The sequence below is a fragment of the Pempheris klunzingeri genome, chromosome 14 (genome assembly GCF_042242105.1).
Source record: "Pempheris klunzingeri isolate RE-2024b chromosome 14, fPemKlu1.hap1, whole genome shotgun sequence".
Taxonomy (NCBI): domain Eukaryota; kingdom Metazoa; phylum Chordata; class Actinopteri; order Acropomatiformes; family Pempheridae; genus Pempheris; species Pempheris klunzingeri.
Window position 1 is genome coordinate 16,692,842 of NC_092025.1, and position 27,776 is coordinate 16,720,617.

General features: G+C 40.6%; 1 protein-coding gene across 2 annotated transcripts in view; it reads right to left on the reverse strand.

The window, feature by feature from the left end:
* The window catches only part of LOC139213534 (rho GTPase-activating protein 26-like), an 83,469-nt gene that overhangs the window by 31,269 nt on the left and 24,424 nt on the right, over positions 1-27,776 (reverse strand). For both annotated transcript variants that reach the window (XM_070844250.1, XM_070844251.1), the window contains 10 exons: positions 12,938-13,033; positions 10,966-11,027; positions 10,415-10,486; positions 6,228-6,329; positions 6,020-6,130; positions 5,268-5,372; positions 4,466-4,595; positions 3,885-3,985; positions 2,106-2,200; positions 586-664 (listed from right to left, as the gene is read on the reverse strand). In XM_070844250.1, coding sequence (XP_070700351.1) covers positions 586-664; positions 2,106-2,200; positions 3,885-3,985; positions 4,466-4,595; positions 5,268-5,372; positions 6,020-6,130; positions 6,228-6,329; positions 10,415-10,486; positions 10,966-11,027; positions 12,938-13,033 — 953 coding nt within the window. The remainder of the gene's footprint in view (positions 1-585; positions 665-2,105; positions 2,201-3,884; positions 3,986-4,465; positions 4,596-5,267; positions 5,373-6,019; positions 6,131-6,227; positions 6,330-10,414; positions 10,487-10,965; positions 11,028-12,937; positions 13,034-27,776) is intronic.

Sequence of the window (27,776 nt, forward strand, 5' to 3'; positions counted from 1 at the left end):
AAAATAAAAATGGAGTAAGTATAAATCTATGTGTGACTGTGTTTGTTTCTCCCCAGTTGTCTAGAGCTGTGCTTGCATGGCGTAGCTGCAAAAGAGTGAAGTAACAACAACAACAAAAGTAGGATGAGCTTAACTGAAACCTGAACATCAACATTGCATGTTTTATTACAGAATCCATGAGCTCGGCAACTGCGTGTTCGAGCTTGTGGTGGCTTTACAGATGCTGATTAACTTTGCACGTTTGAATGTTGACACGAGGATACAGGAGGTGTTGGGGCATGAACGTGACTAAATAAGAGTGTGGAAAGCACCACTTTCAGCCGTAGGGAGAAAAAGCTGTGTATTAGGAGGGCATTAAAGTGTTGGGGAGACTGTCAGCGTTGGGACACTTTAGAGGTTTGCGGAGCCTCTGGTTGGGAACCATTCTTTTGTGTTAGCAGATAACGTCACACTGTGTATGTACAGACAGCATGTGCTGAGGGAGGGCTCCTGAGGTCGTCATGAGTTCATAACAGACGTACCCTTCTGTCTCTCTGTCTTTGTCACTGTCACTGTAAGAACAAACTGGTAACCGTGGTAACCTACCGGCTCTCTCCCATCCATGGCCTCCATCCACAACCGGCGGTCTTCTTCTGACAGAGCCTGCATGGTGATCACACCCGGCCTTCACACACACACACACACACACACACGCAAAAGGCACATTTGCTTATCAAGCATTAAGATCAGTGGCAAGCATTGTCCGGGAAATGCTATCAACAAACCTTACAAATACTGGCCATGCAAATACTTGCACACAGCGAACAAAGAGCTTCTTTTTTTTAACCATCTGGTTAGATGATTTAATTAAGAGATATGTCCAATATTGAAAGCAAAAACACACATGATTGAAAATACTTAAAAGGCTTGTACATATTTATTTGTGTGTGCCAGAGGATTGACTGTATCACTTCCCAGTAAAAACACACGATAATCAGCTTTTTCACCTTAGAATGATCAAAAAAGGACAAAGAATTTAGCCTGAAAATTCATCAATTAATAAGGATTATTTTCATAAGCAATTGAGATACAACAACCTTCAGTGTGTGCATATACACACACACACACACACACACACAGCTTCATTAGTCATGTCCACCCCTGCCTTCTATAAGTTTCCATTTGCTCCTATACACTGGCAGAACCACCTTCAGCTGTCACCACGGCAGAACTACTACCCCCTCCACTCATACCAATCTAAACACTGTCCTTCAGACATGACACACCACCCAGCATGCAATCACACTCAGATGCCTGTGCAGCCACATTCTGTCCATGGGTAAATACACACACAAATACATGCAAAGCAACACAAACACTTAAAAAAACGACTTAATCAAATGTATTTAACAGCCAACAGCAACACGAAATTGTACGTGTAAACACACCATTAGTGGAGAGGCCTTTGGTTGCTTTAGCATTCCCATATGCCACGTTAGAGACAAACAAACACACCAGGAGTACACAGTGCAGGAACAGGAAATAAGAGGATGAGATGATGACAAGATGAGTATTTGTTGGGGGAGGTTGAAGTGGAGGAGGAGTGGGCTGAGAGGGGAGAGGGAGAAAGAGGAGGAGGAGGAGTGAGGGGAGCGAAGAACCGCTAGGGGCCAAGCCCATGAGGAAAAACAGCTATGATGTACCTGTCTTTAGGCAACAAATCAACTGAGCACCACCATGTGGCTGTTCACTGTAATTACACCTCGTAAAAAAGAAATTTAAATAAATAAACTTATGCCAATCACTGGTCTGATGGCTGATCAGAGCAAAATAGCTGTAATTTGTTACATGAAGACAACTAACACTGGTGTCATTCTGGAGATGTGACGACAGATGAAAAAGCTGTAAATCAAATGCTTCAAAAACAGACACAGGAGAGCATGCCTGCTGCTTTACGCTGATTAGAGCCAGCAAACACGCGGTTTGCATCCTGAATACGTGGCAAAAAGAGAGATGAAGTAAAACCATGTGATGAGGAAGCAGTCGGAGGTGAATTGAAGAAAGACTGGGTGGCAATGTCCATCATTTGAACAGGAGACACATGCAGTCAAACCACACTCACTGACCTGTCCACGGCCTCCACATCAAAACAGAACCTCTTTTCTATCGAGTCCGTCTTCCTCCTGGTGCACGACTTGAGGATGAAGCTCTCCTCTTCTCCCTGACAAAGAGAGTAAAAGAGAAAAAAAGCATCATAGCGTATTAGTGTCATTTTGATCCACGCACAGCAGACTAATAAGAGAAAAGAGAACTCAGATTAAGCAAACACTAGATCAGTTTTCAGAGTTGAGGGATAAGAGGAATGATTCAGTTTCCTTCCTCTCATGCTACAGACTGGATTTCCAACTTGCTTAACTTCTAATTGGAAGGATATTGAGATACTTTTGGACAAACACTTGCAGTGTGAGATGGGCAGTGACACAAATCTCTGCATGCGTTGGCTAAAGAGACGAGCAAGAAACTGAAAAATATGCATAAATAGGAGCTAAAGACTTTGGTGTTACAGTATCATCTTGCACTTTAATAAGCATTTGAAATGATTTGAGCATTGTCTCATCACAGACTGAACCCCATCACATTTTTATGTGAACATTTTAGAGTCATACGTGACGTGAAGTGGCATAATGCTGATGTCTCATGCTCGCGTCTCGATGATGCGATGATTAGAATTTCTGGCCCACGTGATACGTATCGGAGGGAATGCATGAATATTCAGACTACTTAACAAAATTCGGAGAGAGGTTAAAAGAGGTCACCATGTTTTACTGGTGTTAAATGATATTCATCATGGGCATGCTCAAGCCCAAGCAGACTGAAACATGGTGGCAGAAAATGAACTCAACTTCACTTCGACATATAAAAAAAAACTTTTCATCTTTCACTAACAGACGTGTGTCGATTTACTTCGAGTATCAATTTCTATTCATCATATTTCATTTATACTTTTTTTTTTTTACAGGTACTGTGTAATAAAGCACCGTGTTTACGTTTGCATTTCATATATATATATTCATTCCAGAAAACACTGATGGGCCCAGGTCTAATGTCATCATCTTAACTCATTGATCCTCTCTGATATGTGCTCTTGCTGTCTTACTGTGTTGGAGCTGAAAGGCTTTCTGCAATGTTAACCAGTCTAAATGCTGACACCCTTCAGGCCTGAACTTGAATCAGCTTCAGGGTATTCAGAGTGTAGGTGGAAGAGGTGATAACAGATAGCACTCTCAGAAAGTAGGAGTCATGCTGCTTACTCACAATATCTTTGGCGACAATACACTCTCATCTATTGAGGCTGCTATTGTGGGAGATGTTCTTATCTCCCTCCCTCTCTCCATCTCCCTACAAGACTGTATGCTGGTGTAAAAAGGTTCCCTGCATCAAATTCACTCCTCGCCTTTTTACTGAACAACTGGCGCAAAAACCCGACATTATCTGTTGATAATCTAAAATACTTGAACTGTTTTCTGCTCTCAAAGCTTCACCGTATGTCAAAATATCTCAACATCAAGTTGTGTTTTGGGAATAATAAAATTATACCCAGACACACTGAGAGAGCTTGTTGTGCACAGTGGTGAGCGTGCTAATGTGAGTTGGAGAGCAGCCCAGTGGGATGAACCGGGTGAGAACCAACTGCAATTCAGACAACATGATGATAGCAGAAGTGGCACACAAAATAGGTGCGTTTGTGTCCGTCTATGAGGGTATCTGAGTGTGTGAAGCATTTGTGTGCACTCGTCTGTGTAGGTTTCTACTGCTGTAAAAAGTCTAATGCGTCTAATAGAGATATACAGTAAATATAAATAGCTCGACAGATGGATAACTTGGATGTGGCCAAATTTACTCACCATTTTCCCTCCAGATTTAGGGTCAAACAGGACTATGGTGATCCTCTTAGGCTCACGATGGTATGTACAGTAGTACTTTACCCAGGTAGATACAAATGAGCCTGGGGAGGGGAGAGAGAGAGAAGTAAAGACAGACAAAGAGACACAACATTAAAAACACAAGAGAAAATGGTGATGTGTAATGGTCGGAGTAAAACAGAGAACGAGACAGGAGGGGACAGGGTTAATGAAAAAAAAAGATAAGTCTTAGTCATGCCTGCTTTAGTGCTAGGTGTAACCATGGTAACCGCATGCAGTCAGTCCTGCTGTCACGTCTCCAACAGATCAGACTTGACTTCGTCAAAAGCAGGTTCATTATGGTTCGTTTGTTCTGCTGCTCTGACAGCTTGTGTGTGTGTGTGTGTGTGTGAGCCTTACAACATGCCCCTTACATGCACGTACTGTGCCGACACACACCCGCCCACCCGCTCATACACTCATTCATGTTTCTATGGTGCTGCAACACGGCAAATTGTTGCTGAATTGGGCCTTCATTGTACAGTGTAACATTTACACGCATAGAGAGGTAGGCTGATACGTACGCTTCTCCTGTACAAACAGGTATCCCTCCATGGTGTGCTGGCTGACACTCTTGTGTTCATGTGGATTCTCCTTCATCTTCCTCATCAGACTCTCGACCTCCGACCGTGTGCTCTCAAAGCGGTTCCTCGTCTGTCAACACAAGCACAGCAGAGCACACACCTGAGGCCTTTCACTCTGATCCTGAGCGGGTTTAACCTGCAACAGCAGCATAACTTCTCCGACCCCTGAATACTCAAGCTATACATTTTCCTCCTTTTCCTAGAAATGGAGGCGTAACAGCTGTAAACTAGCAACATTTTTTGTGTGAGGTTTTTGTGTGTATTTTAGGTCTCAAATGCAATTTCAGGTGACTCTTTGAGTAACTGTTTGACCTTTGAATTCCTTTCAGCCTGTGGCCTTTTCACATTTGGAGGATTATTTTCTCCTAGACATCGTCTGCCTTCTAAAATGTCACCGGTGTGCTAATGAAGTTGACCTGAATGTCCTTGGATTTAGATGGCTTTTGAACTTTCAACATGAAAGCTTCAACATGGCACTTTGGGTGAAGCAGCCTTTTCAGGTGAAAATTACAGCTAATTAAGTGAAGCCTTTCCAAATTATTCTGTCTGCGACAAACAAAAAGTGTCCAAAAAGTGCCACTTCTAACAGAAGAACAAATACAATGACTATATATACACATGTATATGTATGTATATACATTATACATACATATATATACTACATACTACAGACAGACTTTTTTGCTCCACACAAGGTTTCACAGTGCGACCTTGAGCTTTGCCTGTGTGTATGAGACCTTACATTCTGTATGCTGATGGTGAGATCAGTCTTGAAGTGGTTGAAGTCCTTTGCCAGCTCATAGCCATGGTGATAGTAGGTGAACAGGCCTTGGAGAAACGCCAACAGCTGAAGGACACAAAAACAGAAAAAGGAATAGAAAGGTAACAAAAGAGGGGAAAAAGAGGACAAGGTGGAGAAGAGAGAATAGGTTGAGGATTTGGAGGAAGCGGGAAAGAAAGTGGAGAGGGAGGACAAAGCAAGCGAGTTGGTGAGGAGGATAAAGATCGAGCAGAGGGAGTGGAAGATGAAGATGCAGAGAAGCAAAAGGAAGATGAGAAAAAGTAGACAAATTAATTGCAGATTCATAGAACAAGTACAGAGAATTTGTAATCTTGTATGTATCAAAAGACTCTGCCAATTGTGAAATATACTGTTGCTATGTGTATGTGAGAAGATTCAATATTTTAGAAGACAAACCATAGTGAGGCTGAGGATTGCACTTTCCTACAGAGTTAAATGTCAGGTTTGTGTGGCATGTGTGCAACAAATTGTCCTCATGTCCTTAGCAACTACTACTGAGGTGCCCTCGAGCAAGGCACCGCTGATTATCAACAACAGAAGACTGTGACTGCAGTGAGCAGCAGCTGGGTCTGGATATTTCAAAGTGTGTATATGTCATTCAGACCACTGGTGGCAAAAAAAAAAATGTGTGCACAGAAACTTTGCTGGAAAAGAAGTAAGAAGAAGAAGAAGAAGGAAAAGCGTCTTCTTACAGGCTCCACAAAGTCAAACATCTTCCTCTCTTGGACCTCCTGCACCTTGAAGACGTACTCCAGAGAAACCTCGTAGAAATGCTGCCGGACGTTATCTACCTGGTTGTCGGCCTACAACGGCAAAAGAAAATTAAGAGCACTGACTGTCTGATATTCATGGAAAAATATGAGATATATCGGAGAGATGTAAACTCTCGTGTAATCTTACCTCATGTAGATGTGACTCTTTCTTCCTCGCCGAGAGGCTAAGGTGTTTCTCCAGCACAGCGCAATACTTCTCCGTCTCTTTGTCATATTTCTTCTTGGCTTCCTGTAACAAATGAAACAAAGAAAAATATTTGGCTGACAGACTAATAATCATTGGAGAGAATAATCAAGTTTGACTGCAGATAGCTCATCTCCTGTGAGCCTTGTTGAGGAATATTTCTGTGACATTTATAGACTGAGCGTCTACTTAAATTCTCATTATAGTAAAACGCTCTCTATAAGTAAGACGATTAATGACTTCCATCTGCGATCAACCATAGCCGTTATGTAGTTGGAATAAAAACTGATTTGTGAACTGAGCTGTGTGTTTGAGACCAGAGAGGAAGACAAATTACATTAAATGTGAAATTCTAGCAATTTGCACTTAACATTTTCCATATTTCTGGAAGTCTATTATGAAATTGCTCCTCGGGGGAGCACAGCTGCTTATTAAACAACAGCCTGTTTCATCAGAGCTGAGATCACCGACACAAGAGTCAGACAGACAGATGGATGGCAAACCAGAGACAGATTGAGAAGGGTGTGCATTTGTTACTGGACTGAAAAATCCTGAGAAAAACTGAAAAGTGCACAAGAGGATCAACAGATGCAAAAAGAAAAAGAAAAAAAAAACACCCCAGTTGTTACTTCTATGACCATTTACTAATTTTACAGTAATTATCAGTCACTTTACGGTCATTAAACTTTAATCTAATTCGCACCAGTAGAAGGGGGAGATATGGATATCAGAGAGGGAAACAAGAGGAGAGAACACATAAACAGAGGAGGGCCAGCTCGGGGTGGGTCTCCCTCTGTCGGAGAGGCCCTGGGGTGTTATTACTGTACATCTGCCCCGGCCTGTTAACGTTATTGCATTTCTTTATCCCAAAGTCATAACATGACCGGGCTGGAGCCTCAGAAAAGAAACTCAAATGGGACATACTAACATATCCTTCAGATGTTTTACCATGAAAAACACAAGTTGCCTACTAATGTGCCTCATTAACCAATTAAGCTTTTAAGTTAATTTGGTACTTTAGCAAATAAGAACTCCGAACATGCACTAGGTCCAGCTTTTCAAACGTAGACCACTGTAAACTTCAGGTAAAACAAAATAAGCAGCGAGCAAGTTTTTGATTATCTTCTGACATTCTTTGGTTAGTAGATGAAAACAATAATATAAAAATAGTAGTTTGCAGTGCCAGTTGTACCAGTCTCCACATTTTTTTTACTCAAACTTGTTTATTTATCACCAAATTGATCTATCCCATAATCTAAACCAGTGGGAACCGGTGAGCTCTAAGCGTGTACACCTGAAACCAGTGAGCCAAACCTCTGTTTATAAATCATTTTTTACTCTCATCTTGAATTTTTACTGATGCCACAGAGTAGGGCTGGGCAGTATGATAACATAGTGTTCAGCATCCAAGTCTCCTGCATGCTGGCTCACAGTCACACTGTCATGGCTTACTGGAACACTTGAACTGAACAGAGCTATTGTTAATGATATTAACTGGGCTTTTTTCCCCACTATGATGAGTCAAAATGCCCATTGTAAATCACTGAGCCATGCTGTTTTATGATATTTTTGGGTTTACAGGATTTTTTACGCTATAAAATGCCTTCATCACGTAAAAGTTGCCGGCCAGTCTTCCTGTGTGTGTATTTGTGCTTCTTTTCCCAACTCCTCTTGGAAAGATATTCACAGAGGAAACAAAACTCCCGGCTCAGTGAAAACAACAAAATGATACCTCATTAGTCTCAACTCTGACAAGACCATGATGTCATTCCATGTTGCAGTCACATGACACAGGTGTTTCATTGCCAAGCCAGTTTCAAGAGCAAGAAGAGTCCTCAGGGCCAGAGGAGGAACAGACAGCAGCTGCAGAACGCATCAGAGATGATGAACGTTCCTCTAAACAACAAGGCCTCTGTTTAAAGTCTGCCTCTTTGACTTTTTCATATTCACTGAGGAAATCAAGTCTGAAATGACTGCTGCTGCTGCTGCTGCAGCCGTCTCCTGTGTGTCCCTCGTTATGGGTTGCATGGCAGAATTTTGACGAAAACTATATAAAAAAAAATAATAATAATTAACTGAAGGAGGGGTTATTGTCTGATTTCCTTTGTGAGGAATGTATGAAAAGCACAAATTACACAGCCAGTATGAATGTCACTTTTTCTATCTATTTGTTTTTACAGTCTTGTTTTTACAGTAAATAGTTCAAGAGGCTTTTCAGTTGGTTTACTTTAAGTGACTTCCATCCTCAGCCAGCAGGTGGCAATCTCCTCCCAGTGTGATCCTAACTGGTGATTTTCTGTCTCTTTTTTCCAGGAGAGTAGAGTAAATGAAATGTTTTCACACAGAGTCATACCATGCCACCAGGCCGACTTATCACAGTTACTGTCAAGTTTGACTCAGTCATGTCAACAATTACAAGGAAATCCCACTGAAACATGAGGTCAACGAATACATCGTCACTCCCTGCCTGTTTCTGTGTACAGCAGCATAAAGTGTTTCGTAAACACTCACTTTATTGGAGCTTTTTTTTTTTTTTTTTTAGTACTAAAATTCTCTGGCAGTAAGAAATGTACTGCAAGCCAGTGTGGAGCTTGAGGTGCATGTTAAAGGAATTTAATTACACCCTCCTGCAACTCTAATTTTGACAATTCTGTCACAATGTGATTAGCGTGAATCCCATGATGAATAAGATTAAAAACTGGCCCTGAGGTTTCTTTCAATACCTGTTTTCTTTAAGCTAACTCCTGTGTCAGATGACTACCAGCTCTGGAGCTTCAGGACAAGGTGAAATTCTGCCTGGCAAAGATGTTGTCGGTTCTTTTAGGGCTAAACTGGGATTAGTACATCGCTCATGGTGACCTAACCTCAAAGATTATGCGTTTCCTTCTTAATCTGGCCACCATGTCACAATCAAACAATGACCTGCTATAAAAGGGTGGATTAGCAGGGCATGTATAATACCTCATGTATCAAGGAACCCCTGGGGCTACTCATCTGGGTCCTATGGCTAATGACTGTACAGGGTAAGTGCACCATGACCTACTGTAAGGAGATTTGAGACATGGCATATTATTGCATGCGGCATGGGATTACCCAAAAATTGTACAGTATCGTACTTATCCTTTAGAATTTGTTGTTAGAAAGTCTGCAGTGTAAAAAAAAAAAATGAAATTGAAAAGGTCAAATGAACATATTATTTATATAGTACATCTAAAGTTAACATGCACTTGTTTTCCTACTCGTTCATTTTTCTATTTCCACACCCTCCTGTGCGTTCAGTCAAGGTATAAAAAGATTTATACACCCTGACACACTAAAACAACACGGGTCGTGCCATGAGGGAGCCCTGCTGGCCGATGAGAATCCCCCAATGAGAATCAGTGATCTACAACAGGATTATGTATTCCTCTAATCTCCAATCCAGGTCATGTAGCGAAGGTTCAGACCTTAACAGACATTTGTGAACAGTCATGGGAGAGGAGGGAGACCCCAAGACATGCAGTAAATATTATGTGTATATGCATTTATACTTTAACTTGTTTTATTACAAGCCAGTCTTAAAAGAGCTTTCCCAAATTCTCTATGTGGAAGCTCAGTGTGTGTCCGCACTGTGCAAACAACTGACTGAGATGGCGCACCACACAATAAAGACCTCAATCTCCAAGATAAACTGTACATGGATCTGATGTTATTTAGCTTGATCTATCATCTTATTCTCAAGCTCCTGGTAAAGCTGTTACGCGGGGGCTTATATTTGCTCATTCACACAGATCCTTTAAATCGGTGCATATAAATTCATGGCCACTGAATATAAAAAAAAGGAAAAAAAACAGTGTTGTAAAAACACAGAAGTATTCTAAATTTATTGGCAAATGTGATAGGGATGTGGGGGAGCCAGTGTTGCTGAGGCTGCATATTTTTAACAGTCAACGTCATTATAACGCGTTTGGATGAATCGCGTTTTTAGCGTAAAAAAAAAGCCGATAAACACTAATGTATGTGGTCGGTCATCTGTGCAAATGTGGGGGTCGTGTCTGCTGCTGTTTTTTTAACAACTATAGAAGCACTAAAACTGTTTTATTGATTTACTGATTTATGTTTCACTGCCAGCGTATCAATACCCTCCTTACCTTAGCCGCACTGATCTGTTCTTTCCTGAACCTCTCCAGAGGCATGATCAGCACATCGTTGGCATTCTCGATCTGGACACACACACACACACATAACAACACAAACCAGCAAGCTACATTACTGTATTCCAAACGTGTTTTAAATTTAATTATTACTCATATAATTGTCTGTTGAATTATCATGATTATTCATATTATCTCCAGTAAAATGGCAAATAATAATAATCACAGACATCTGACTTTAGAGAACACAGCTCGCTGGGTCACAAATCAAAGTCTGTTTGTGAATATTACATGATGTCAGACATGACATCATTTTCTAGGAATGGCAATGTACTAAAAAGCTCACTTAATCCCCCGAATTTGTTAATTTACTTAGTGGAGAAGTCATTCATTTTTTTTTGTAATAAGATAAACTGAGTTTAAGGGTTCAGCACTATCGCCATCAAAACATCTGCTGAGCAACGCCGAGGCTTTATGTGCAAAATACAGTTTCCACTCCCTCCCATCAACCACCCACAATATCCCCTACAGTTTGTTAGGTCACGTACCATACGTGTCCTCTCATCCTCCAGGTTCTGTAAGACTGCTGCAAACTCCTGAAGAGACTTTGCTGAAAGACAAGAGATAATTGAGATGGAGGGAGAGAGAGATTTTTTTTTTTTTTTTTTTTTTTTTTTTTTAAAATAGTCTTGATGAAAGACATACAAGTACAGGCAACCAGAAACAGAGTGTGTTTGAAGAGAGTTGGCACGAGGTGGTGGGGATGAAGCTTTGTTCTGCTCTTGGACCTTTTACAAATTTTTCTAAACTCATGACACAGCGGAGTAATTAACTGGAAATGAAACCGCAATTTCGTTGGTTTGTTTCTATGGTGCTTTCACAGTAAGCACAGCTCAGTGCTTGTTTCCCCACTCGCTGGCAAGCGAGGCATGGCTACATTGTTTTGGGTCAGAGTTTCCACTTCAATTGCCTCCGTCCCTGTCCAACACTTCACGCACACATGCGTGCACAGACACATACACGCTTAGTTCTTCACATACAGCGCACATACATACTGAGCATGTGCAGCATGTGCACTGGCATGTGAAAATCACACATCACTTAACACACTGGTTTTCAATGTCAGACGAAAAGCTAAAGGATTTGGATCTTGGAATGTAGATCTGACTAAAAAGCAGCAGAACCTCAGGACTATGCAAAGAATGCATTGAAAAAGTGTGCAGTCCTTTAATGAAGCTCATAAAATCTGGTCAAACGTTTCAGTCAGCTCAATCACACGTTCATAATCAATCATGAAGAACAACAAAAATGTGACAGAGAATAACGAGAAGATATTAACCAAGATAAACTTTTTTTTTTTTTTTTTTTAAACACAGCTATGTAAGGAAAAGAAAATATTTACCACATTAAAGTAATGTCTAATCTATTTGGAGTGAAATCAAAGAGAAGAAATTAGTTTTGACATGAGTCTGACTATGAATATCCTAAAAACAACAGCGCCGTGGTGCAGCCCAGTTGAGCAGCAAGCTGTTCAGGAAAGATAGCTGGGGTTAGTTAAACAACAGTAGTGGGTGGGTCGGGCCAGTGAGGAGCTGCAGCCTGCACAGACAGAGCCAGGCAGCATGAGAGGGTGTGGTGACTGCTGCATGTTTCACGGCACACTGTTTGGACAGCGACAGAAAGAGCGGCGCAAGGCCCGGATGACTTCATGGAATTGAGAATTATATTCTCATGCACCGTTGTACCAGTATTACACCACAACATTACAGAGTGATCTCATATATACCAACATGTTAGGTTTGGGTCTACATGTTTTATTATAGAGGATTAGGAAACATATCGCCTTCATTGGAATCATGACTATATCGTTTGTAAATAAAGGTTTTATTATACTTTTATTATTTATGAGCAGAGATCTACACTGTTGACTGGGCTGTAGAGGTAATGTTAGTTAGGTAATGTTCTTGGTGCCACGGGGAAAAAAAAAAAACTACATGTTGATTTATTTGCACGTCTTATGGCACAAATGAAGACTGGCCTCTGTATTTTGTCCAAATCTAGTGAAAAGTTATAAAACATGATATTACGCTTTAAAGATTTCAACACAGAAATGGAATAAGAAAGATAAATAGTAACCACTCAAGACCAGAGGGACCGCAAAACTCAAAAAACAGAGGAAGTGGTCACTGTATTCAGGTTGTTTTTGTAATTAGGAATGGCCTTGCAGTTAAACTGACATTTTTCAAATTTACTAATGAATTCTGCTTGATGGCATTATCACAGAACAAACTTTGATAGAAAAAATGAACAGATACAGAGCAGAGGCTTGCTTCGAGACTGATTGTTTTGGCTTCCTACATAGAAGCACTGAAAGCCAAGCTGGCCATTAAATTAGTGCTGATGTGGCTGTTCTATTTCAGCGACTATAAATGACATTGTCAACCGCACTGTCTACTGTCTATTTACAGGCTTCCTCTGCCGGTGTAGAGAATGTATTGGATTTCATATCAGCAAGCTTACCTATGCATATCTCATCATCTGTCTCGGCGTCTCCAATGCACTGGAATTTAAACTCGTTGAGGGAGTCAGCAAACTTCCTCTTGGCCGTTGACAGACCTGAGAGAACGGAGAGAAAAGAAAAAGAGGCTGTTAGGTTTACTAAATGGCACTTAAGAGACAGTATGATTTTTTAGCAAAAGCTATATTTCATGTTTAATGCACATTATTCTGCGGGAGGTCATAATACTTCAATCACCAACTGTAAAGACTCTTATAAAGCATTAGAGTCCTACTTTTAACTTTGGTCTCCTTGCCTGAAAACATGTAACACACCAATGTAGGATAATATCACCCTTTGTCCTGATTAAGGTTTTTTTTTTATGCAGTTACCGAAAGTGAGAGTGAGTGGAAAGAGGCTAAATGCAGGCAGGCGGATAATGTGAGTGGATCCCCAGTGGCGTTAGTGATGAAGGCCGACAGCTCCTACGTTTGTGGGGGTTTTTTTGTGTGTGTGCATGTGAGTGTGCACTGAAAAGTGCAAAAAGTTCCATTAAACTTAACTCACATTAGCCAAGTGAGGCAGTGAAAGGCCTGGGACAGATGGATGCCTTTCAAATAATACATGAGGCGCTAAAAGCTCCTAGGAGACAGACACTCGCAGCGAGTTTGGCTTCCCCTCCATTCAGACTCAAGCCAGGGTCACCCTCACAATATTTCCTGTTGCTGAACTGGCTGAGGTCAGCCACATGTACAGGATCAGAGTGAAAGAGGGGAACAAGAGAGGAGAGAAGAGGCGACTCTTCTTATAATACCGAGGAGCAACACACGGCAACCATGTTATCCTGACACTGCTACCGTTACAGGAATTTAGAAATGATGATTATTCCTTTGCTTTAATCATCAAAAGGAAGAAAACTTAGAGTAACAGTAAGAGGTGGTCAACCGCAGCAGGGAAGTCATTAAACTACACAAAACGCACACAAGCAAACACTTATTTCAGTGGCGTTTTTTTAACTATGAACCTGAAATGAAATCCAGACATGGATGCACAGAAACGAAGAGGGAAAGAAAAAAGGATAGATCAAGAGTTTCATTGAAAGACAGATGGGAGTCAGGGAAAGGACAGTGAGCACAGAGAGAGAAGACAGACAGAGTGTAATTGGCCATGTTTATGTAAATACCACAGGTCCTCTGTAGGTCTGTGTGTGTGTGTGTGTGTGTGTGTGTGTGTGGTGCGCATTTGGAAAGAGCCGCTGCAGCATGCCAGTTGGAGACGTTAAACACAGGCCCAGCCACTCCTGCATGTGCTTCTAGAAACACACACACATGCACACACATATTGGCATACACACACACACACACACACACACACACACACACACACACACACACACACACACACACACACACACACACACACACACACACACACACACACACACACACACACACACACACACACACACACGTCTCTTGGGAATGAGTCAGAAAACATCGAGGGATGTCAGTCAGGAGTGAGTCACAGTGGATCTGTAGCGTCAAAAAAAACTAAAGCATGACCAGACTGAGACCACACTCCGACCTTGTAGGATAAACTGTGGTTTTCCAGCACCAGTGTCCAGTAAAGAAAACATATACTTCAGTTCTTCTAGTAGTCCCCTAATACTTTGTCATACATTTACAAGCACAAAGACTTATAGTTTGTTTTTTTTCTTAAGTTGGGTTGCAATAGTCCAATTTAGACCTTTTCTAAGTTAACATTGGTTGTATTTGTTAAAACTTTATCTGGCACATCCTCCAATGGCCTGTAATGGACAAGAAATGTAAAAAATTTATGGAAATGAGCCAAATAGCTTGGCACAACATTTTTTTGATCCCATGTGGTGTCATTTCTCCACTTTTGAGCAAATAAAAATGTGTTTAGGATTGAGACAGCATAGTAAAGTAGTGACTCAAAACTAAAGCTCTGCAGACACATCGGGGTGTTATTGTACCCTACTCGGATAACCTTACACAGTTATTGCCAAAAACGTACGTAGTTTTATAGCAAGTGAGGTTGTACTGTCAGCAGGTATAAACAGGCATTATTTTCAGCATGGGTGGCCTCAGTGTGACCGATACCATGCAGTGTCCACTGACTTGCAGAAAACTATCTCTCTTTCCAACCCGTCCTCCTCCCTTTTGCTTCTCTGCTCTCTTATTTTTGGCCTCCACGTCCCCTCCCTCTCCTTTCTGCCACTGACAGCTCCTCTCAGCACCTTGTGAGTGAAACATGCCTGTCGCTGTTAATTTCTTCACTCTGGCTCCTGCCACACTTCACATGCTCTCCTTCATAAACATCAAAACCAACCACAGACCAAGAAGTAGGAAAACAGAAGGGCATTTTAAAAAAAAAACAAAAAAAACTGCAGCCTCAGATACACTTACACTGTAATATATCATCAGTGTATTATTGTGTATCTTAATAGTTACTGTGCAACAGTAAAACAGTCATCCACTTCTGCTTCGTTTTATCGTTTCTTACATTTTGTTCTGCCAACAGCAGTTGGTTTCCGTCGAACTTTCTGTTGCTAGTAGCAACCCCATCTGGCGCAGTCCTCTAGCAGTTTAACTGACATTGTCTCGTCCACCATTTTATTTTGTCTGATCTGTGTTCAAACAAATACTGAAAAACATCTTTTATCTAGTCTTATCCCTATTGGAGCGTTATGTGTCGGTACTCTATTACAGATATTTTGTGATTTAATAGAATGTAGTTTTCCTAAATCAGCTTACTGTTAAAGTTAGTCACTATTTTACCACTCTAGGGCTACCGTGTTGCTAATATAACATTTTAACTAACTAAGGATAACTGTTTTACTTGGATGGACATTATGTGTACATTTACTAGATTAATTGCTGTGTAATACTTCCTATTGGTACTTAAGGCAGAGCTTTTACTGGTGATACTTTGTTTCTTCCTGACAGGGTGAACAATGTACCTAATTTGACTAGTAGTAGCAGCTAGTCTATACCAAGCCCTCGAGAAGTCACACCAGGCTTTGAAGCCAATTTGACGTAGTGGCCAGTCGGCCCAAGACATGGGTGCACATTCACTATGGGCCCTACAAACAGGGAAGCATGGACGTCGATGTGCGGAGTATCTGGGGAATTTCATACCTGGAAATTCAAAAATGTTTTGGCTTCATGCGCCACTGAGCAACTTTCATAGGAATGAACGGAGCCTTGCCTCCAATGCTGTGTCCAGTCCTCTTGATACCTCCATGGTCTGTACTTTTATGAATCCAGTTTCCTTGTTAATGTACTAAGTCAATTTTACAAAATATTTGGTTAATCTATGGAATTTGAATGTGTTCCGATTTGTAATCAGTCATTAAAATCAATGTCTTCACACCTTCTTCTAGTGAAAACTAGCGATGTGCTGTTTTGAAACCTCTCTGGGAAGTGTGTTTAGCTTGCTGCATAGCTGTGCAAATACACTCAGAGAGAGAGCAGAAGACATTTCCTGAAATGCCTTATGATAAAGCAATAGAGAGTTAGTATGAGGTTTTGGTTAGGAGAGAGCAGCAGTGACACTAACTGCAAGTGCAACCAAAGCCTGAATTATAAGACATGAAATGACCCCCTTATTTCTGATACTGTAAATCAAAAAGACAAATAGGAGGTTTAGGAATGAGGATTTCCACAACACTTCAATACGGTTATTAAAAATACAAAAGAAACAATAGATTTGGTTTTTGCTTTTTAGTGAAGCCAGAATACTGTGACTTTGCAGTCAACTCCTTCCCCAGTGCCTTCGACACTCAGACATTGTGAGTGCTGCTTAACTGTGAATGGAGAAACTGAACTGTGACCACACAACATGCTGGGTGCTGATGTATCAGACAGACTTTGAATGCAGCCAGTACTTCACTTATATAGTTGGGTTTTTTTTCAACAAAGCTCAAGTCAACAATACAAGATTAAAACGAAATAGATTGATGCCCTGTAGGTTTGATAGTCCACGGTTTGTTGTTGCTGCTGAAATGAAATTGCTTCTATTAAGTTTATTTTTATGTTTTCTCAGAAACCTCTGACTTGTGATTTTCCCCACTTCTGCAAATACGTTACTTGGAAACACTAAAAATTCCATATAAGAGAGCCAGAGGAACATCACTTCTAGATAGTTATAGAGAAACATTTTACATCGTCTTTTTTAAATTAATGTTTGAAATTTCAGACCAACAACTGTGCTGATTAATACCAGCTCACCAAACAAAGGCTGACTGGGATATTGTCAGATCATAGTTGTTCAGCTGAGTCATAGCTGACCAGGTTCAGTGCTAAAGTAAAGATTTCTTTTTGACTAAGCTCAGTTTTATGTGGTTGTTATGGTTGTAAAATATCATAAATGTAAAAACAACTCGAGCAGAGCATTAAAACATGACGAAAAACATTTTAATAGATTTTGCCTGGTGGACTCTAATACTTCATGTTGGCTGAGGCGCATTATGTCATTCATTATATTTTACATGGGCATTAAAAAGTACAGCACTCACCACAGTTTATGTATCAGTAAAAAGAGCATCAAAATGCACTGATTCTGAAAAGAAGTTGCTTAACACCTTGAGAGTGAACTCATTAGGAGTCAGACTAGATTTCTATTTAGGTGAAGAGTCATATAGCACGACAGCGTGATCTGAGAGAAGTGGAGAGTGAGTCGCCTTCTGTGTGGTCAGTGTCACCTTCCAATGGTCTGGTGTGTAGGTCATAAATAATGGTCGTTTGATTGTGATATCTTAAAGTCAGGTAACATCTAAAAAACCTGAAACCAATAGTCCCACTTGCCTTCTCAAGTTTTCACTCAAGATTTTTCATTTTTCCTCATGTGCGACCGATGACAAAGAGCAAAACTAGAGCTTTCTAGTAATGAATACACTTTGCATTGGACATTAAAGGCTGAAAAAATTGCTATGTAAAAATTATGCAAGTTGATTTTGTAGTATAATTCTCAAATGTAGGAACTTCATTCTGGATGAGGTTTAAATTAATTTGCAGTGCATCATAATGTAACACATTCTGCACCATAATATGATATGATGATACGATATGATATGACATGATGTATCATATATGATCAGATATGATATGATGTGATGTAAAAGGCTGATGTGTCCTGTGGCAGTGAGTGGAGAAACTACTATGACTCCATCGTGGTTGTCACTTACTTGACACTGTTGCTAATGAAATTATAAGAAGTTTTCCAGTTTCACAAAGTCCAAGTTGTATTTACCTGTCACAACTAGTTTCTCTGTTCCCTGTTTCCTCTGTTTGTGCTGGCACACTGAGCAAATATTCTGATGACTGTGAAGTATTCTAGTTTGGAAACAATGAGTTCAAAACTGTGATGAAAGACAAACTTGCAAGCACTTGTGTTTAGCTTATTTGCCCTCGGAGGATGTCTCACTGTACATTTTGGCAAAAGATGCGATGAGGTAACAAGATTTTTTTCTGGCTCGCATATGCAGATACGTCAAGCATGTCATATAGCTCCCTATAGCCTGTTCTCAGTAGATGCTGGCAACAGCGGCGCACGCAAACACACATATAAGCTGCACACGCACACATCAGCCCAAAGCAGGGCTCTCGGCTCACTCAAAATGTGTTAAATCAAAAACACATTTCTGTAGGATCCTGCCAACACAAATGAATTACTGCAAAACAAAGAAAAAAATTAAATGCCCCTAGAGGTACATTGTCTAGAGAAGATTTCACGTGAGAGAATACCTATTTATGGTTGTATAACAAGCATCATAATACTTGATTGTCAGCCAGATACCAAAAGGGAAAAGTAAAACAAGACTACAGTACTAAACAATAGACTTTCTATACCACTGGCTATTTTTTTTTTAGGTAAGACTTGGAGGCATTTTTAACTTTTATTGCTGACAGCAATAAAGAGATGATTGAAATGAGGGAGAAAGAGATGCAACAAATGTTCCCGGTTGGACGCAAACCGTTCAGGTCACTATCTTAATCATTAGGCTACAGGGCCACCGCGAACACCGGCAATTTTAGACCAACTCTGTCTCATTTAGATTAAACATACATTCATTAATGTGCACAGAGAATTGGTGTTAGATGTTATGTTGCCCCTGCTGCTACAGCAGCATTCCATCATTGGTATTGCGTAGGTCTGTTGTTTAACGCGATAAAAATCAACCATTGGACGGAAGATATTTGAAATATTTTGAATATGCAATATCAGATTTGCAGCTGGAAGCCACATTGTTGGGGGTTACCTATGCTATAGCCTCACTGTTATTCAGTGTGTGTCTGTGTGTGTGTGTGTTTGTGTCTCCATGTCCGTGTCCAGGCAGGAAGGCCAAGAGAGGACAGTGACAAAGTGATAAAAATAGGTGACCCTGTTGACACTCGCCTCTCTGTCCTCTTCCCCTCTTCTCTCGCACTTAAACGACAGAATTCCCCACATTCTTCTCTCTTTCACTTCCTCAGGCCAAAACCCAATGAAGTCATAAACAAATACTATCATGTAATTTTAAACACATAAACTTCCCACTTTTACATGAATAAAATTCTTACTCTCTTATACACATATAATAAGTAATGCTGGGTCCATTACAAACTATAAATTTATGGTTTCATATCGCAGCTGAGAACAGAGAACAATTCAGGTGTATTACAACCTGAGTCTTATTTTTTCCATTTCCACAGAAATAAGATTCATTCCTGCAATCTGAGTGCGGCTACTGATGTTCAGTTAGGTTTCAAATACAAATTCATGACAGTCATGATAGAAACTGAAGGTAGTGTTATCAGAATTAATGGCACAACTGTAACAAACGGGTATTATATAATTCAATAATGTAGCAGATGAGGTTTAATAACTACAGTAATCACACTCATGTACCTACAAGAGGATGAAGGGTACTATGATCAAGTGTCCTGAAGTGATCTGAAGAAAATTCAGGCAAACTGATGACGGCACAATCCCCTGAACCCAGTGAATGTCTGCATCAGCTGTATGGGGATGGGTAATGAGGTAAACAGGGTTTACTCGTCATGTGCAGCAGTGCTGGTCAGCCTTAAATATACCGGTCACATGCTCTGTCTGCAGTTTAATGATGACATTTAACGGACATTGGCTCAAATACTGACCGAATGAGGCATCCTGCTCACAAAAAAAACACACATGGCACTGTAAGCTACACAAAAGGAATCTGTAATTAACCACAACCATGCAGTAGCACTGTACAACGGCTGCTATGTGTATTAACTCACAAACACACACATGCACGGTCGAAAGAATGGGCCTGTGTGATATCAACAGGATATCCAGCAGTGGCTTGGACTCTGCAGTAGCTTTGTTCAACAAGCATGCGAATAGAATCCCCATTCATCGAGTGGGACAAACACAGACACATACACACTATTCATCTGTGGGGACAAAGACAGATTTCAGTCTCATCTAATTCTTTACATGACCCAGCAGCCAAGCAAGGAGAAGAATTTGCAAATTCAATCTGACAGTGAAAGACTGTAAAATTGTGGATTGACACATCCAAGTGTCCAGGCGAGATGAAATGAACCAGTTTAAAGTTTTCAGTCATTTTTGTTTTGATTACAAGGACCAGTGTAAAAATACAGCTTTGTGGTTCCCAATAGAAAGACCAATAGCAAAATGAGTTTGAATTTGATTTATTTCCAAATGTGTCTTCAGACTAGTACAGTATTTCTATGGGCCGATACAGATGTACCATTCATTAGCATGGCACCACCTACAGTGTGTAGGTTTCATGATTGCTAAGTTCCAGCTTTGTTGGTGAGAGGAATTTATAAAATAAAGTTTCATGACTGAGAAAAAGTCATGTATCATTAGAAGAAGAAACATTATGTCATTAAGGTACAATATTGGCTGTTGTGAAGTATGTGAAGTCGCGCAAAATTAGAAAAATAATGTCATGGGATTTATTTAAGTCACACATACAAGTGCACTTCTGTGTTTTCAAACTATGACAGACAGTACATTTATTACTCTACAGCCTGACCCATACTGGATTTTTGAGGATAATACCGATAAATAGTTGAGAATTTTCAAAATCTGGTAAAGCTACTTTAGCCAATCTTATTTATTTTCTAACCATGAACAAATAACATACACCCATTTCATAAGGAGCCCTAAAATTAGATCATTAAAGCAGTATGACCAAGATTGGGACATTGTTTCTGCTGTTTCTAGATATCTGTGGCATCTCTGTACTGTAAATTTGTGTTACTTATCCATCACTCATACCAATAAGCTGATATCATCCACGTTGATTTATTGTTTAGGCTCTACAGTGTTAAGAATTTGGAAGAGATGTCCCGAGCAGGTCATACAAATTACATTCTCCTTTCTTTAACAACTCGAAACATTTCGTCAGTTTTACATTGGACCGATTCACTAACACAAGTGACCATTTTCATCCACGGGTTCAATTTAATGGGATTTTCCATGTTAATATCAGTGTACTGCTGGCAAATCCCTTCAGCTCTTTTAGTAAAATTCTCTAAATCTGACCCCAATATCTGACAGCCAATAACCTCCCCCTCTGCCATATACTTTCTTCTATAGAGTTCAGTGTGTGTGTGTGTGTGTGTGAGGCAGATGGAGAAACAGAGAGGCAGAGAGAAGGACATACACAGATACCGGAAAGGTCAATATTGTCAGACTCAAATGTCATCACTTGGGCTTCCTGATAGCTTTGTGCTGTAACAAATACAAATCAAATTGAAACCTTGTGAGTTTGAATCTGATGTAATCTCTGTTCAGTCTCTTTCCTTCCCCAGCAATAAAGTAGAAATGGCTCAAACAACGTTTCAAAAAACAAGAAAGGAGGAATGCCCGATGTAAGGGAACATCGAGTATGAACCCGAGTGCATGGCCGCGCTTTCCTGCTGGACGGAGAACACAAGGTCAGTTTGACATTTAGCGGGAAGGAAACACTTCTTTCATGGCAACAATGAGCCCCCGACGCAGGGAAAATGTGAGAGAGAGAAAAGGCGAGGAAGTGGAGATGGCTTCTTTCAGACGTTGCCATAGTGAGTGCAGGTTGGGTGTGGGGAGGGTGGGAGGTCAAAGGTCATCCTTCGTCTGTTAATTCCGCTCGGTCAGCTGAACGAGAGGCAAACACAACATATACTGTCCCATCGCTCTTCTTGTGCCCACAGTGCATATATGGGTGATTAAGGTCAAATCTGGCCATGAACGTAGATCCTGTTACAGACCCACATTTCAGGTCCATCATCCGTCTGAAATACGACCCGCCAACACAGCTGGAGAACAGGACAAAAAAAGCTCGCTGCTGTCCAGTAACATTAAGTCTATACCATCTAATACCTTGTCAAACAATCCCTGTGGGCTGTGTAAAGTGGGTTAATGTTTAGAGGTTAAAAGGTGGATTACTAATCGCAGTGGACACAAATTCAGCCTCTTCATGCATCGGAATATAGCGGCATGAATGGTGTTAACTCTATGGTTGACTTGAAACATGGCATGCGAGTGTGTATTCCAAATGCGCACAAACACGAGAGTCAATTCTGACGTTTTGTTATGGCACAAAAAGAAATCTTATCCAACGCTGTTTCAACACTGTAAGTTTGAGTTGGACACAACAGCAATAGCGTCACTGCAGAGATCGAAAGACGGACAGATTGGCAGAGAAATGGGGTGAAAGAAAAGAAAAACAGCTCAGAGTTATATTTTATCTCATCACCTTCCAAGGGCTAAGCTGGCTGCCTGTACAGTAAATATGTCATCAGGAAAAGCTGCTGCCAAGATGCTCCAGGCAACCTCCGGGCTGTGGCTAACTCTTCACACAAACATCCCTGCACACATGCAGGAGACACATGCGAGCACACATGCATATGTACACAGTCTACAGTTACATTAGAGAGATTTTTACATGTAGATATATTATTATATAGATATATTACTAAAAAATACTCTATGTCGCATTATTAACATATTAGCGAATTCTATACATGAACAAGAAGATGGCCACAGCCACGCTTGGCAGTCCTTTGAGGCCATACTTATGCACAGCAGAGCCTCGAGCTAAATGTTAATGCCACCATATTAGCATGCTCACAATGACAGCATGCTGCTATTTGGCTAATATACGTTTATCATCTTAATTAAGCATGTTAACATGCTGACATTTGCTAATCAGCACTGAACAGCTGATATTGGCGAGAATGTCGGAAGTTTTGCAGGCATTTGGTCATAAACCAAAGTTTTAGACAAATAGAGCTCGGACTGGATACACAGAGCCACATTGCTTGCATGGCTACAAATATTAGTTGTTACTGGGTGCACTTCAAAAGGGATGCACTAAATGACACCTCTGCCTGAAACATGATGAAGTCATTTTCACACGTAACACTGCTAGAAGTAGTGATGAAACAGTTGAGTCACTGATTATTCAATCGACCAACTGACAGAACTCTTTCAGTTTGTTAACTGATTAAACATTGAAATTATTCATTAATAAGTGAAAAGCCACCAGCAGACATTTTGGTCATAGACCTTCATTAGAAATTCAGAGCAACTACAAAAGTGCAGATCTCTACCAGGCAATTTCTGCTACACCTGACCCTTACAGGCACCACTACAGCAGCCATTAGCTGATGGGGGAGCAGACTTCAGCACAACAGCTGTTAACGTCAGCTCACTTATGGGTTTTTTCAAAAACTGTGAAATCACAGCAACTGCGAAAGGTCATATAGTATACAGGCGCACAAAAAACACTGAGGAGACTGCGGATAAACAAACACACACACACACACACACACACACACAACCAAACACATGATATAATGACAATGTGCAGGAGTCTTTTCCCCTTAATCTTATTCTACGCACAGGTTTCTAGTTTTAGATTTGCAGAAGCATAAGCCAACGAAATGGATTGATTTCTTAGTTGATCTTGTGTACACAGTATCTGAAATCACCTTGATTGAACAGCCTTTTAACGGCCACACAGCTCCACTTCCTATTACCAGCACGGTGACCATGACCATGTGTTCTAAGGAAGTCCGTAACACACTCTTCTCTCTTTAAAAAGACAAAATTATAAAATACACACATCTGTGCACACACACACTCGAACAGAGTTTCTACATACCTCTCAATCACACAGTAATTGCCGCCACTTGTATAAATATTCCTGCTGCTGGTTTAACTACACGCTGACACACAGACCTGAGGTCCAATACTTCAGTCGTACCCAACTCCAACCCCCCAACACCAGATAGTCACTGTCAAATCTATTTTTAACACACATTTTACCACAGAAGGCAACGAAGAAGGAAATGAGGTAATATTAAAGCCACAATTTAGGACTTAAATTTGACACGGGTTCAAAATATTTATCCAGATTTTAAAACCAAGAATGAAAAAATAAAGCTGTTGGTTTTCCAGCGTATTATGTAGTATATAAATATCATTTGTTTGAACAAACTGGATTAAACCAAAATGCCTAATTTATGTTCTTCAGCTCACAACATGAATTTGTGTAACCTTCAATCTCATAGATCCCAAAACATGTGTGTCAAACATTTGTCTTCATATTTACTGGGATAATGTTGTGAAAACCTCTGTGTGTTTGCCAGCAGCAGCTCTGTGGACCATAAACACCACTAAGTTGTGATGGAACTCCCTCATATGTGGGAGTCATGACAGTAAACACACGCTCGCTCACACACACACACACGGGGGAAACTAGCAGGGGCACTCACTGGGCCGCATTTGGAACCACTTATAAAAGCAAACAAGGGCCAACACATGACACAGCACTGGGGTTGACAAAGCAGAGCCGGCACACACACACACACACACACACACAAACTGGAAACACTCCCTTTGTCTATCTCAGCAGATGGCTTTCATCATATCTGAATGTGTCAGTGCAGCGACAGCGGGGACAAGTGCTCGTGTTTGTGAGTGTGAGTTAGTGTGTGTGTGGTTTGTAAAAGTTCACTGTAATTAGCTGAGAACAGTCAGAACCTTTTCATTTTCCCCATACAGTGGGTCCAACCTTTCATGAGCCTAAAAAAAAGAAAAACAACACACACATTGCACACACACACACACACACCCTGTTTGACACTCATTTAACAGGAATGAAGATTCAAAGTGCCCATCCCAAGGAGGAATCCCAGGGAAGGATTTTAAAGAAGGAACAACAGAAAAGGACAGGGAGTACAAGATGAAATCATCTTCACGAAATCCTCCAAATCTCACAGAGATTACAGAGTCGATGAAGCTCTGTGCTAGTTTATGATGGCTTTTCTTTGCCCTGTAATAGTACTTTGCTCATCAGAAACAGGCTGAATGGTGGTCAGAGGCCAACAAAGTGATTAACAATGGCTAAATAAAGCCTGGGAACAAAAAGAGCCCAACAATGACACACAGAGTCCCTGCTAGAATGAACTGAGAGTTGGACGGTGGCGAAGGGGGCAGGAAGAGTTGAAGGGAAACGGAGGGAAGCCAGAGGAAGAAAGTTATACAGTTTAAGCGAAGGACTGAGGGAACTGAGCTGAGAAACAGCTGTAGAAGGAGATGTGAACAGTTTCCGGCAGGATTTATGACATCAGAGAGGAAGAGGACCAAAAAGATGTGCTGGTGTTCAGAGCATGTTACAGAAAATCAGACACACAAACGCATCAACACATTAAGTATTTAACCACGTCTGATATATTATTAGCTGGCTTTTCATTTGACCTACTCTCAATTATGGTTTTATGGCAACTAAGGATTATTTTCACTATCAATTCATCTGTTTGTTTTGTTTAATAACTGACTGACATTTAGCTCTCTTGCATGCCCACCACAAGTTTCTAGAGTCCAAGTTACCATCTTTCATCTTCAGTCCAAAACCAAAAGACTTTCAATGCTGACACAATTTACAAAGATGTGAAACAGAGAAAGAAAATCCTCATTTTACAGAAACTGGAAACAACAAATGACATTTTTGCTTGATAAATGACTGAGTTTATCAAAATTGTTGTTTCATCGACTAATTGTTCCAGCACCACTGCCAAATACTGATATCATCTCTGCCTCCAAATCCAGTATCCATTCATTTTATATCTTGACCAAGACAGCGAAGCATTAAACTTCCATACACGTTCCAGCGTCTGTGGATAAAAGTGTATTTCTGGCAGCATAATTGACTCTAACAGTTGAGATTTATCTGTAAAGCTTCAGAAATAAAAAAAGAGACACACTGTACATCATTGACGCTTTCACGTTCTCCTTCCTCTTGTCCCAGGCCACATAGCTGTCGTAGCCTAGCAACAGGCACAAAGAAGCCATGCCAACACGAGGAGCAGGAAGTCTTTTTTTTTTTTTTTAACTCTCTCAAACAGTATTTGTTTCTTTGACTATATCCTTGTCATTTTTTTCCTCTCACCCTTCCACTGTTTTTCTGTTTAGTCCTTATCAGTTTCTCTCACTTTTACACTATGTCAACCCCCCCTCACTTACTCTCTGTAACCCTCTTTCAACCTCTCTCTCTCTCTCTCTCTCTCTCTCTCCCGCTCTCATTTTGGCAATGCCACGCCTGTTGCTGACACAGCGAACAGAGACAACCGGGGAGGTTTTCCTCTCTCTTTTTTTAAAAAGAGCGTCTGTGGGGTGAAATCATCCTGCGGACCGCCGGCTGCCGCTGGAAAAATCCACAGCAGGAATGTGGGACAATCTGACTTGGAATCCGAGCAGAGGACACAGGCCCAGAAATGCCCTTCTCTGGCTAAAACTGACCATGTAATTTCAAGGAAAACACCAATTTTTCAGCCAGCTTTAAAACTTTCTTGTGAAGTGAGGAGAACACAGACACCACAAGTATCTGCCTGTCCCCAGGATCGTTTGGTCTGGAGCTCTATTCATCATGATGAGATAGTCTGCAACAAGCATTAGAAAAAGAAGAGTGAAGAATAAATGGCCACAGCAAAGTCAGCTTAACTATTTATCCATCTATGTATCTATCTATAGGGTTTGTGCAGCTTTTTAAGGGTACAACTCAAGCATTTTCAAGGTATTTAAACCAAAATGTCCAGACTCTTGAAGCCTTTATCATCACATCTACATCACATCTGAAAAATACCCACAGCAATCAATGTATTTGTCACTTGGCTTAATTTACTATGTATTCATATCAACTTTGATTGTATGCTTTGATCATGATTATCTAATGCCTTGGCCATTTTAATAATTAATTACAACAAAAATCAATATATTCATTGATAATGAAAATAATAGTCACAGCCCTAGAAAGTAGGTCCTCTGAGTTCAAAGCTTATTTTTGTAACTTACATTGCATAACAGTTTTAAATCTATTAGGACAAAGTGTCACACTTTGGTGAGAACCATCTAGTTTGAAAGCATCCAGTATTTCTCACTGTGTGACTTTTGAGATAACAATATCATACAATGCACTGAGGGACTGCTGGTGAGATCGATACAGATCGATACACTTACTGGAGCGGAAATGATGACTAATCAATTAATAGATTCATCAATCAACAGAAAGTTATTCAGCAGCTATTTTGATAATAATACATAAGATTTTGATACTCGACACGAAGCCCTGGCGTCCTCTTCAAAGCAGGAAACGTAAGAGAACGTGTGACCTTCCATTTACACAGAGCTGACAGCAAGCGAGGAGAACATGGGATGATAGAAGCAGGCACTCTCAACACTCTCTACAGCCTCACACGGAGGGAAACAAGAGCCAAAGGATGAAAGATCACTTTTCCTTCTGTTATGGCTTGTTGTAGCTGTTGTGAGCTGCATGGTGGAGTCTGCTGTCCTATCACA